This window comes from Protomyctophum bolini (genome assembly GCF_963924005.1).
Source record: "Protomyctophum bolini genome assembly, chromosome: 18".
Classification (NCBI taxonomy): domain Eukaryota; kingdom Metazoa; phylum Chordata; class Actinopteri; order Myctophiformes; family Myctophidae; genus Protomyctophum; species Protomyctophum bolini.
In genome coordinates, this window is record NC_137879.1 from 20,269,586 (window position 1) to 20,282,515 (window position 12,930).

A 12,930-nucleotide genomic window follows, 5' to 3' on the forward strand; every position below is an offset into this window, starting at 1 on the left:
TTACTGGGCTTGCCATGCTTTAATAAGGTTAGTTTGTAGTTCACTAAGTCAATTGGCTGACTATTAAAGCGTGAACCTCAAAGCAGAAGGTTGTATTTACAAAGCATTGTTCAAAGACCTGAGCCGCCTGCTGTCCTGGCTGATATCAAAGAAACCCATACACATCACAAAGACAAATGAGGCAGCAGAGCGGTATATTTTCTGACAAATAGTAATCTAATATACATGGAATTGAAATACGCAACTAAATGGTCAATATTTATGGCAGAATGTCTGTTACAGTATATGCTGTAACCTGTGTGCGTATCTTCTAAGGGGAATCTCTGAACCACTTACAGTACAGTATATTGTGAGAAAAACAGGAGCAACTGGTTGAACAAAATTGCACAGTATTTTTGTATCAATGGTGTGATTCTTTTCTGATAAAAGACTAATTCAAAAAGTAAAAGTGATGGTGATAATGACATTGTAAAACTTGTCAGGCTCAATAACAAAAGTGGGCTTGAGTAAATCATTGTAGCTACTACTGTACATATCCGTTTACTGGATGAGTAATGTGGAAAATGAAAAAGCAGAGGGTCTCTAATAATTTGAGCATGTTTAAAGGGGAGGGGACTATAGCTGCATGGAGTATGGTGGTATAAATGGACCTCGGATACAGTGTGATCAGGCAGTATGAGTAAGGAAGACATTGCATTGTATCTATCTGGGAAGTTTCTTTTTTTTTAATATATTCGTATTGGTCCATAGTCCATACAACTGATAGAAAAATAGGTGCTTTGCTGCAGAAGACACAGAACAGGTATACTAGAAGCCTTAATGGAAAACTGGAAGTTACAGCTTATAGTCGTCTTCTGTGCCTTGGTGCAAACCTGTCAGGGACTGTCTTTCAATGTAAATAAGGAGAAATGGCTTTCCAAAGACTGGCAGGTGAGTGGCAGCAATCTACTGTTAGCTTCCAACGAATGATATAGAAATGCAAGTCTTACAGATATATTGTATTTTTAAAGAATATTATACATACTGTACGTCTGTTCATGTATTATTTAAAGCAATAATTATGCTTCTTTGCTAAATGGAATACTTACACATTTAAAATATCAATGAAATTAACAAATTAAGTGATTTATTGACACATTTTCTAATTCTTTCAATAATATTCAGTATATCAAATGGAATAATATTGATATTATAGATCATAGATAAATGACGTGTTATTTTTGTTTCCAACAGGATGATTCACTGGAGGCGAGACTGGACAACTGGTCGGCTACTCGAAAGATAACTAAAGTCCCCCACTTGTATGGACTCATGGGCAAACGCTCAGGTAGCCACAAGAATTTTGTATAACTTACATGTTTCTTGTTTAATGTTATAGAATATAGACTAGTACTGTACATACAGTCCAATAATTAGGCTTTCTGTATCACAGGTACAGGACAACCTATTAAAATGGGCAGACGAAGTAAGTGGAGTGTGATTGAAGCCAGAACGGTCTAAAATAAATCTCCTTATCACTTGACTGTAATCCCATATTCAACATGGATACTTTTCTAAAACATTTTCTGTAATTGCTATTATATGAGTTAGTCAATGGTGAATTAATGACTGCTTTGTGCACCTTTAGGAAATAAAGGAGAGATGTTTGTGGGCCTGATGGGGAGAAGCATTACTAGTGGTGGTAAGAACAAATAAAACCAAGATAAATCTCAAGGCAACTTTATTAATGGTAAAAAAAAAAGGAATATAATAAAGCACCACTACACATTAACAACTATCATTACAGCCAAGTTAAAACCATCCTAATAAAATGTTAAAACGATTTTCTGTTTATTGCAGAGTCTTTAACCAGAATAATTCCAGTTGCAACCAGCAGTGCACTTGATGTATCACAGGAATCAGATAAGCAAGGTATCTTTGTAGATAGAAAAACCTGAGGCTGTTTTATTCCTTTGTGCAATTTGTCAGAACGATAGTGGACACATCAATGACATCCTAAACAAACTCTAAAATATCAGAATGCTTTTATGAAGAGGTTTCTTGTTCTTCTTTATTTGGCAGATTCACAACAAGAGGAATGGGCCCAACTCAGTTATTACTGAAACGTGACCAGGAATTATACATTTGCATGATCTTATACAACTTTATGCCAACCAAAAAATATATATATCACTCCTCAGAGAACATTCTGTTCTGTCCGGATTCAAAGGTCATGCTGATGTTGTGTAGCCCAAACTAAATAAACCACCAATAAATGCACTTTTGAATAAAAAGCTGCTGCAAAAGCTGCAATGTGGTTTTGTGTGTGTGTGTGTGTGTGTGTGTGTGTGTGTGAGAAAAGCAAAACATTCATGTCATCTGCCATATTGGATAAAAAGGTCAGCAAGTAGAAAGACATTCAAAGCTAACAAGAGATGGGAAAGGTAAAATTCAAATTCTCTCCGACCTTCATTGTTTGACAATATTTCAGTCAGGAACACTTTGAATTGTGATTCATGGCGCTTAAAACATAAATATGCGTTCAAATATGAAATAACAAATGTAATGAGAGGGCTACTGGGATATTTCCGGACTTAAAGACGGAAACAAAGAACACTGATAATTGATTGACTGGTACGTTTATAGGCTACTTGTGGCTGGTGGGGTATTGTTCATTCAGCAGCCTGCCTGCGGGTTGAACCTATGTCCCTTTGGGTGGGGTCCATTTTAGTGAGCTGGGGTCGATGGTTTTGTTGTTATTGCCTCGCTTAGTCTCCTTGGCCTTCCACTCATCGATCAGGTCCTAGGAAGAAGAAATTAACAAAGTTAAACCAAGTTTGTTAATTTATGAGAGTCAGTTTAATTACCCTTGTGCTCTGCATATTCTTATCCTGTATTCCTTTATGGTTTAAAGAAGGTCTGGGCAACTTTTATGATAGACAGGGTAAATGTGCACTCTCACTTCAGGGGCCCAATTTGCATAATACAATGAAGGGATATTAAAGGTAGGGTAAGTGATATGGTAAAAAAAAAAAGAAGTTAAAGCCGATAAATAAGTAATCATTGCTATCGAGTGTTTGTTCAGTAACAGTAACTCTGTCTCTCCAGCGCTTTGATAAACCAAACACACATTTGCACTTTGCAGGTGGGAGTGTTCCAGTTCCAATTTTCACTTACCCTACCATTAATTATTCAGTGCAAAAGTTAGTAATATTTTAACTTAAATACAAATACATTGGAAATACAAAACAATTGAATACAATGTACTGTAGCAATTAAAACAGGTCTTGTAAACTTTGGAACAGCTGAAATCAATAATATATCAGTATTTGGATATTGACTCGTAGTACACATGTGTTTTAGACCCGTCTACAGTAATGACTACGCCACAGTAAAACAACAGTGGTTCTCAAAGAACTTGTAGCTGTGCTTCTAGGTATCTATGTCCCCCAACATTACTGGTGTTCCCTTTTAAACTCATCAGGAAACACTGCTTACTGCCGACCCTGGGGAGTTGGGACACAGAGGTATACAGGTGTTTTCATTCCATTTAAAAGAGAGGAGTTTGGACTTTGCAGAAACATTGGTTTCTTCTCAAAAGAAAAAGGTTTTGCATTGTGAGCTGTACGACCTCCCCTCTTTTAAATGGTTATAAATCTCCTGTGGTCAGCACATCTTCACTATTGGTGTGCGCTCCTGTTCCAGTGCCCGACAATGCTGTTTTCATTCCAACCATCAACCAGGGACCAACTTAGACCTGGGATGCTAGGTGAGTGCAAGGGTCCCACAAGCCGTATTGAGAACATAGATCAACTTGTATTAGTATCTTACCTGTCTCTTCAATACCAGGTGCTTTCCCTTCCAGTACTTGAGCATTTGAAGAGACTGCAGGGTGCTGACGATGTCCACTGGATTGACCGCGGTTTCCTGACTTATCTCTGTATACACCATGCAAATATTACAATAGTGAATCATTTTGGCACATGACTACCAGTAAGACGCGCAAACGCGGGAAGCGAACGCAGCTCGTACATATTTGGGCTTTGGTCGTATAGCTGCTTTGGGGACTCCTTATATGGTTATGGCTGAGTCATGGTGACGTATTGATGCAACACACTCCATATTTGGACATAGCTCCATATATGGGCACAAAGGGGGGACACACGCACACACAGACATGATCTGCTAGGTCTCATAGTAAGTGCTCACTGCGTTCGCAATCACTGCGTTCGCAATGACACTGGGTGCACAGAATGAGCAATTCTATATATTAAAGAGTGGGATGCAATGTAAAATCCTGCTACATATGCATTTTGGTCCAAAGGTGTGAATGATGTGTATATACCGGTACTTGGGAGTCGGGACATAGATGTATGGATTCATCCACACAGGTTGTTGAAAGTATTAAAATGCAGACCTTGGGGAACAGATCTCTTGTCACTGGATGACAGTGTAAAACAATAAACACCAAATAGACAATTCGTACCATTTGTCAACCTGCTACCATTATTCTGCTACTGTTTTATGTGAATTGTAGTGGATGAATGAATTATTCATCGACAGACTTCAACTTCCTTATAGAGGGTATGCAAAATATGAATACAATTTATTTTATTTTGCCTTTTAGACTTTGTCTAAAATGCACAGGGCACATATGACAAATATAATACAATATATATTATAATAACTTAAAGAAAGAAATGACTGACCTTTAGTAATTTATACTTTTTCCACTATTTTTAGAAGATGTTTCAACATGGAAAATAAATGTGATAATTTTCAATAATTGCAAATGAAAGGTTACAAGTGTACAAACTATACAAGCTATGTTGAATGATTTAGAGACAGTCGCACTGAGATAATGACAGGAAGTAGAGCTGGAGGTAGCAGAGACTGAAATGTTGAGGTTCTCTCTGGGAGTAACAAGGATGGTTAGGATCAGGAACGAGTACATCAGAGGGACAGCGCATGTCAGATGTTTTGGAGATAAAGCCAGAGGCCAGACTGAGATGGTTTGGACATGTACAGAGGAGGGATAGTGAGTATATTGGTAGAAGGATGTTGAGGTTGGAACTGCCAGGCAGGAGGCCTAGAGGAAGACCAAAGAGAAGATTTACGGATGTAGTGAAAGAGGACATGGAGTTAGTTGGTGTGAGAGAAGGAGGCAGAGGACAGTGTGAGATGGAGGCAGATGATTCGTTGTGGGGACCCCTGAAGGGAAAAGCCAAAGAGTAGGAGGAGAGCGAATGCGATTATGCAATAATTGTGACATGCCTTAGTAGTGCTATGCAGTGTTGCTTCTCACAAACCTTTGATGGAGATCTCCTTGCCCTGGAAATTATACATGTATCTGAGCAGCACTTCCTTCCAGTAACTACGGTAGCTGATGAGGCCCAAGTCAGACAGAGGCCTCTCTGGAGAGCCAACCTTCTCCTCAACTTTGGACAGCAGATAGCCTAAACACAGCAGGGAGAGAACAGTCAAAAGAGGATCAGTTAAAGGGGAATGTTGTTCAACTTAATTAGTGTTGTCTAGTCTATACGGAGTCTGTTGGCGCAGATGTGAAAAATGCAGGTCCAAGGTTTTTCCTTGGCCTCTAGGGAGTGTGCATACAAAGGAAAAAACATGAGGCCAATGAGGATGGAATTGGAATATGGGGAAGCGGACAGGTCCGTGTTGATCACATGATTATAGAGATAGTGTATACCGATTTGCGTGACGTATGGATAGAATGTGTGCGAGTAATATAAAGAAATGTGTTTTGCAAAACTCTGCCTCATGGTGCCACTATAACAGGCCATTGTTGAAAAATTAGGGCAGATGTGTGTGCAGTTTGGCATCGACCGGGCCGACAATGCCGGAGATTAGCTGTACACAGACGGACGGATTGCAAAACATACTCTCCCCGTGCCTTCAGCCTGGTGGAGACAATTATATGTATACAAATGTATATTGTAGTGGAGCAGCACCCAACCTATCTTTTTTTGTTTGATGCAGCATGAAGGCACTCAAAGTTTGCATGGGAGATACTGTAGAGGACACAGTATCAGTAAACCAGAAAGTAAGCAACTCTTTCCTTTCCTGTAGAACAGACAACATTGTTGGAGGACATGCAAAACTATCACTCTTGGGAGATGGAGCCGCGGTTAGTAAGCCTTCAGTGAGATGCTGTTATTTTCCTACAATCTGTAAAAACATTCAGTTTTTACTTACTGAAGTCGATGAGCATCTTGCCATATCCCTGCCTCATGTACTGTGGCATGGTCAAGATACAGGACACATTATAGTTGAGGAAAGAGTTCTTCTCCTGGACATGGGGGAAAAAGGATACATTAGTTGCTTAATAAATAATAAATCTATATGACGCAATGGAAAAATCATTATTTATTTTTAGAAGTTGATTGCTGTACATACACCATTTTAATAAAATAGTGCCCTGACAAACAAATTACGCAATACAATAAACTACCTTGGAGAAGTAGCCCACTAGATGACAGCCTGTGTTATCTGCCTCCGTCATGACATAGAAGAGGAAAGGTTCCACGTCGTAGTACAGTGTCTTGTGGTCCAGGAAGAGCTTGGCAAGCAAACACAGGTTTTGGCAGTATATCTGGGGACAAAGCATCATTTACACATTGGCTTCTAGTTTGAGGGTGATGCCATGTTTTCACATGTTTCCCCTTACACACAAAACACAAAATGAAATGGCATCCCTATTCTTCACCTTTATACGCAAACCAGCTTAACAGGATAGCGAAAACAAAATTAATTAAAAAATCCAGTGTTCTTATGGGGGCAGTCCTTTTGCAAAAGCTTTTTAGTCAATCAGTGCCAGCTGTTCCAATTCCGCTGCTGTCAAACTTGTGAACTATCAGTAGTGCCGACGACAACAGTAGCATCACTGCCCGCAAAATACAAGGCATTATGTTTAAATTGTTTATTATACTTTTAATGAAATAAACTTAAATTCATACTTTATATCAGTCGGAATTATAATGCTTAGACAACATCTCAATGTTCCTATAAGATCATATAAGAACAGTGGTGTTAGAACAGCGACAAGAGGAGGGCAGAAGAGGATCATTTTGATTCCATTCAGGTCTCAACAAGATCTACCTGAACACCAACAATGGTCTTTGAGACCAGAATGAATCTAGCCATGGACAATAGAAACGACACAATGTCATCACATCTCACCAACCTTGTTCTTTTTACCGTCGACCTCAAACACAGATATGGCTCCCTTTCTGTAGACCTCATCTCCAGGTGGATGTTTCCATACACACTTGGCCTGGAAACACAGCCACAATAAAAATGCATTATAGATTATATAAACAAATTATAAACAACAAAATGTTTCAAAGACATAAAAAATAAAAAATAAAACTATAAAACAGGATTGGATAATATTACCAGCAACAGGGATTGGATTTTGGATAGAATTAATTTTATTATTTTATCCAATATAGTTTCTTTATTATTAATTTTATATATATTGTTTTCCTTAGATTGTTTTAATTTCTTCATGACATTACTGAAAGCATTATTGGATTTTGTCATTAATTCATGAAAAGTTTAGCATTTTTAGGATTGTTTTTTGAAAATGTTTTTAAATAATAATAATAAAAACCCAAATGTAGGAAAGGAAACAAAAACTAATGGACCCATAACAATGTGTCCGCGACCCACAAATGGGTCCCGGCCCACTGTTTGGGAAACAGTGCTCTAGCTCTTACCATGTGTCTCCTGAGGATGGTCTGGCTCTTCATGTACTTAAGGCAGAACTCACAGACGTAGAGGCGGCCCAGGCGTGCATACTCCTCAGGGTAGGGAGAGTGGTACCAGGTGTCAAGCTCGTAGCGGCCGAACAGAATGGTCTTGATCATGTTACTGCCCTCTGTAATCTGTCCCTGGATACGTAGCTTCTCCTGTGGACGGGTTAACGTGGGGTCGAGAAGGTCGATTTACACATGGAATATGTCTGTCTGTGCTCTTCATACAAGTAGGGCTGTCCGATCACATGATTGGAAATCGGGGCCAATCACCTCATTTTCAAATGATTCGGATCAGGGAAAATTGGGATCAGCAGATCAGCAAAATCAAATTATCGGATCGGGAGTAAAAAAACGTCGGGACATCCCTAGTCCCCTGAAATGATCAATGACGGGTGTTCCAAACAAATGGGCACTAAGAGAGAGAAAATGAAAACTGCCACTCTGCCCCCCTTCTCTTTTTTCCATTTAGATTAGACAATTATTTTTACCAGTTTTTTTTTTCATTTAGTCATGCTAATTAATTCCTCCCCAAAAAGCCAACTGTGTTTAAATATAAATGCTCGGCCAAGCCGGATGCACCAGAAAATACTTGTCGCGAAAAGGAATAAATTAACACAGAGAGCAGCTGAAAAAGTGTAACAAAACACTGCTAATCAAAAATGACATTTTTGGTAAACACTACCAGCTGTTTGATCTACATCAGCAACAGTTGTTACACAGTTATCCATTAAAGCCCATAAGACACAGTGTTCGACAAGTGTATACAATTTTCCAGCTGGGTGGAAATGGTAGCCATATCGTAATAACCACTCACTTCAGTCTAGACAATTATTTACAAAATAGTCTTGTAGATAGAGATATTGATAAATAACAGTCTATTACCAGGTCCTCAGAAGCTCGGGCCTGGGCTTTCCTGAAGAGCTCCAGGTCATATTCACTGGTGATGTTCTCCAACAGAGGCTCTCTGGTGTTGCTGTGTGTCTGCCGATGCTCCTGAGGACCACACAGAAACAGGGGCAGAGATTGAGTTACAGTCCCACTGGGAAACCCCTCTTCACAAGTGCTAGAGTTATCCCACCCATCATTGTTTTCAATGAAAAGGGCGCACAGTTGTGCATTGTCAACAGCAATAGGAGGTTGGCACTGGCATGTGTTCACACACAAAGCAAAAGGAGTGTTGATGTACATGTACCGTGTGCTTCTCCTTCTGCTCCTTTTGCAGTCCAGAGTTTCTCCCTTTCCGCATCTCAGTCACCTGCTCTTTGTATCTGCTCTGCTTTGATGTGGGGTTCTGAGAGACATGATACAAACACATCAATCATTGACATTCATATATGAAACATGTTCACAACACTCCCCCTATTGACATTGGATTGACATTGGACAATCACTTTTTGGGGTGGGATTTAGTAAAGGGCTAATTGGTATAATGTTGGTATTTAGCAGACACCGTTATCAAGGACAAACTACCAATATCATCCACATCACGGCCCACAGGCATTCAGCAATGAGAAGAACAAGAGTACTATCACACCCTTTGTGTAATTTCATTAAATTATTGATAGTTATCATAGAAACAACATGTCCATACAGACTAATATGCCTCTATGGTCGACATTACATCAACCTCACCCACATTGTCGCTAAGAAGGACAATATCACTCACGGCCACTGATGGTAGCAGCTTAAAACCAGCATGTTTACATTCATGGATTTGACATCAATGACATCATCACTAGAGTAACCTTTTCTGCACAACAACAGGGTTTCTTCAGAGACGTACAGAAAACTCCTAATGGAATTTCAGCCCTACTAATGTGTAGATAATGTTAAATTCAGATAATGTCCCTTCAATCTCAGTTTAAGATGAGAATACCTGGTGCCGGGTGGCGTGGCGTGTGTTGCCCTCATCCTGTCCCTTCATGTCCTCTTCCTGTTTCTCACGGCTGACAGCTTTCACCTGGGGATGAATATCAAAGAATTTATGCACGAAAAAAAAAGAAGTACCATAGAAATAAATGTATGGCACAGAAAATGTATTTACAGGAACAATGTGCTTCCGTGTTAAATACAGAAGAATTAATCAATTCATGGGGGCCTCCATGATACATTTAGAATCAGAATCAATTGTCATATCAAAGGTTTACAGGAGTAAAGTTTTTGTGCAAGCTCCATATTTCTTATTGTTTTCAGTAATAGAAGACGGTTAGAGTAAGGCGGAAAAAAGTCAAACTGTAAAGAAAATTATCTCAAGGATAGACAAAATTCTAAGATATCTACATAACACATGGCACAACCCAGTTGGTACAGTAGGGGTAAAACATAAGGTTACACAGCAGGGGGTATGTACAGGAGATTAGACATTATGGTGCGAGTGTAGCACATTGTCAGGCTCAAGGTAAAATCCACATGATAGATCCACAAGGAAAAGTAAAATCCATGGCCAGCCTGAAGACAGGTGGCGGTCAGGCCTTTGTTCAGCATCTGATGGTAGCCGGGTGGAAGCTGTTCAGAAACCTGGTGGCCGTTGATACAGAGGTAGGCCTCCTTGCCTAGCCGCGGTCGTAGGATTGTGAACAGTTTGTGGCTGGGGTGGTGTCCTTGATGATGCGCTGAGCATCACTAGTAGTAGTTTGGCTGTGGTATTCACTGTGATAAGTGTCATCAGTTGCTCCAGGAAAATCAGTGACCGAACACATAAGTCGGGTACTTAGGCCAGCGGACAGCCATGCTGGAGGTATAATGCTTTTGAGTTTTCTGTCTGTCACAACGTTGTGAACGCAAATCTAATGACTTCAGTCCAAAGTCCACTTTCTTGGACACAAGTATGACCTCTGGTCACTGTGACATGACCCCATTAAAAGTATTTTTTATACTATGAGTCAGTGGACAGACTCATAGACAAACCCAGCTAATCTGGACTAAGTAGTATAGTAAGCAGTCCTACAGACAATCTACCACCACCACCATCCAATGTTATTGAGGCATTCTGCACTATGACATCTCTAAGGAAGAGTTTACCGTATGGCTTTCAATCACCAGATTATACTGTATGTTTCTATAGACTCATTCTTAATGCTTAGACTTTATCACGAGGACACAATCTGTCCATGGCAAGCATAGCAGCTTGTGCTACAGATAAAGCAATAATGCCATGCTAATAAACAAATATCAGAGTGACTTATGACTAAAGGACTTCTCAGGCCCTATGTAATAATAGAACTGAGGCAAATTTTAGCCACAGCATGGATGACACAATTAAATGCATTAACCATTCCAATTCACATAAGTGGCTTCAGACTCACCTTGCATTCGTCAGCAGAGAGGTTATGGTAAAGAGGGCATCCGGATACAGCAAAATGACGTTCATGTTTCCCTGTGAGGTGACCTGGACCGAAGAAAAGGAGGAAGTGCAGATCAACATCACTGAGCTTATAACAAGGGGCATTAACATTAATCACATTCACTTCATCCAAATGGTGTCAGTCTTCTTGAGTGGTTGTACCAAGAGTGGCACTAGATTTTTTTACCAAGAGAATTACACCCCGGTGTGGGGCATTTCATGTTGAAGTTGTAGGTCTCATGGCAGCGGCGGCGCTTGGGGCGATGGGAGAGGTCCTTGTCCGAGTCCCTGCTGGCTGCGTCTTTGGCCTGGCTCTCGTCATGAGAGGCATTGGGGCTGGAGATGTCCAGCTCAGACTCTGAGGAAGGGGCGTTCCCTGTGGGCGTCAACGGTGGAGACTCGTCATGGTCCCCGGCTCGTTTCAAATCTGGGGTATCTGAAGTGACAGTGGACAAAAAACATCATTAACGCGGACAGGGTGAAATTTATTAACCACTTAAACCCCTCTATTCTTAGTCAAAACGAACATGAGTTGCTTCTGTACTTGGCCCGATTTTTCTGTCCACGCCACATTTCGGCAAATGTTCCCACCAGAGAAAGGGTGCAGGGGTTCAAGTTGTTAAGCAAAAATGGTTAAAGATTTGACAGCTAAATGGGCTAACCCTGAGAGCTTTGGCTAAGGCGTGTGGATGCTCTGGTGAGGCGCTGCCTCTTGGACATCATGGTCCCATCGCTTTCTGAACTGTTGGTCTGCTCTCTTTCAGCAGAGGAGTCAGAGTCTTCGGTCCCATCTGAACCACTGCCAACCACATGTCTCTGTCAGGGAAACAAATCACAAACAAAGAATGACATTCCAGTACCATTCAACAGCAGCACATGACATATTGAACGCAGCCAGACAGCTGCTGTGCTGTCTGAGCCACTGCAAGACATGTCAACAATGAATGACAACTGCATGCTCAATTAAATTAATTCCCTGCAGACGATTATGAGTGAGCAGTTAGATGACAGATATCATGTATTCTCTTGTATTTTTAAGATATCGGTAATTGTATTACAAATCCATCACTGTCGTTGTGTGACCAAACCAACAGTATGGCTTCTGTTAGATAGCTCATGCAGCGGCTGTTAGCAGGCTAAGCGACGTAGCAACCCTTTATTAGTTAGCTGAGCATCCAGCTAAGCTAACCTGTGTTGGGTGCGACCTACATTTTTCTTACCTGTCGCCTACGGGGCATATTTTCCTCTACGAGTTAGTTTTTATATCCCTGATTTTGTAAACAATATAAGTTCCCAAACCGTGTGACAGCGGCTGAAAAGAGAGCGTGTCAAGGTTCGATTTTGATCTTCAAAAGTTTGTATGTACACAGCATAGGATAGGGCTCTGGCGCCACAGCTTCCACACATAACATTGCTTTTCCGGTCTGAGACTTCCACACTATTCCACTAGGAGGCGACCTGAGTCTTCTTACCCTACAGAGACACATAGTGGCCATTTGCTATTACTGTATTGTTGGAGAAAAATAAATTACATGCACTATCCATGTGCATGTGCAATACAGTGAGTGCACAGACGCATGCCCTGTAGGCCTATATGTCTTATTCTGTCTAGTTGTAGTTTTAGGGGAAATGGTGTTTATTTTTTTTAGTACTTTAAAAACGACTTTAGGAAGGGAGGGCAGTAGCACTTTATGTAAAATTGCCTATTCTTTCCAAAATGTAAAAAAAAGAAAAGAAAATATTTGGAAAATTTTCGTATTAGGCTAAGTAATGTAAAGTATACATGATTAGAAAATCTTGAACATTCGACAATAAGGTCTAATACTTTTACTA

General features: G+C 40.3%; 2 protein-coding genes across 3 annotated transcripts; one reads left to right on the forward strand and one right to left on the reverse strand.

Annotated features, from left to right (window-relative positions):
- Window positions 1-805: 805 nt before the first annotated feature.
- LOC308332585 (uncharacterized protein) lies at window positions 806-2,541 on the forward strand. The gene is made up of 6 exons (XM_080788551.1): window positions 806-930; window positions 1,234-1,327; window positions 1,433-1,465; window positions 1,628-1,681; window positions 1,840-1,911; window positions 2,062-2,541. Exons 1-6 carry the CDS (start codon window positions 820-822, stop codon window positions 2,100-2,102), a joined length of 405 nt encoding a protein of 134 aa, XP_080644677.1. The 5' UTR covers window positions 806-819; the 3' UTR covers window positions 2,103-2,541.
- kat7b (K(lysine) acetyltransferase 7b) lies at window positions 1,735-12,492 on the reverse strand. Of its 2 annotated transcripts, none has more exons than XM_080788549.1 (14): window positions 12,318-12,492; window positions 11,760-11,913; window positions 11,285-11,533; window positions 11,060-11,142; window positions 9,631-9,714; window positions 8,947-9,045; window positions 8,637-8,747; window positions 7,716-7,907; window positions 7,181-7,270; window positions 6,449-6,589; window positions 6,193-6,286; window positions 5,289-5,435; window positions 3,811-3,917; window positions 1,735-2,782 (listed from the first exon to the last, which is right to left on the reverse strand). In XM_080788549.1, exons 1-14 carry the CDS (start codon window positions 12,333-12,335, stop codon window positions 2,681-2,683), a joined length of 1,671 nt encoding a protein of 556 aa, XP_080644675.1. In that variant the 5' UTR covers window positions 12,336-12,492; the 3' UTR covers window positions 1,735-2,680. The 2 variants fall into 2 exon arrangements, with proteins under 2 accessions (XP_080644675.1, XP_080644676.1); XM_080788550.1 differs by having other exon boundaries at window positions 12,307-12,492.
- Between the last annotated feature and the right edge of the window lie 438 nt (window positions 12,493-12,930).

Excerpts from the sequence above, each read along its gene's own strand:
- LOC308332585 (XM_080788551.1), top strand. The coding sequence starts at position 820 with ATGGAAAACTGGAAGTTACAGCTTATAGTCGTCTTCTGTGCCTTGGTG. Across the intron at positions 1,328-1,432 it reads ACTCATGGGCAAACGCTCAG|GTACAGGACAACCTATTAAA; the intron begins GTAGCCACAAGA and ends TCTGTATCACAG. Across the intron at positions 1,912-2,061 it reads ACAGGAATCAGATAAGCAAG|ATTCACAACAAGAGGAATGG; the intron begins GTATCTTTGTAG and ends TTTATTTGGCAG.
- kat7b (XM_080788549.1), bottom strand. Across the intron at positions 11,534-11,759 it reads CCTTAGCCAAAGCTCTCAGG|ATACCCCAGATTTGAAACGA; the intron begins GTTAGCCCATTT and ends CTGTCACTTCAG. Across the intron at positions 11,143-11,284 it reads ACCGGGGTGTAATTCTCTTG|GTCACCTCACAGGGAAACAT; the intron begins GTAAAAAAATCT and ends TCTTCGGTCCAG.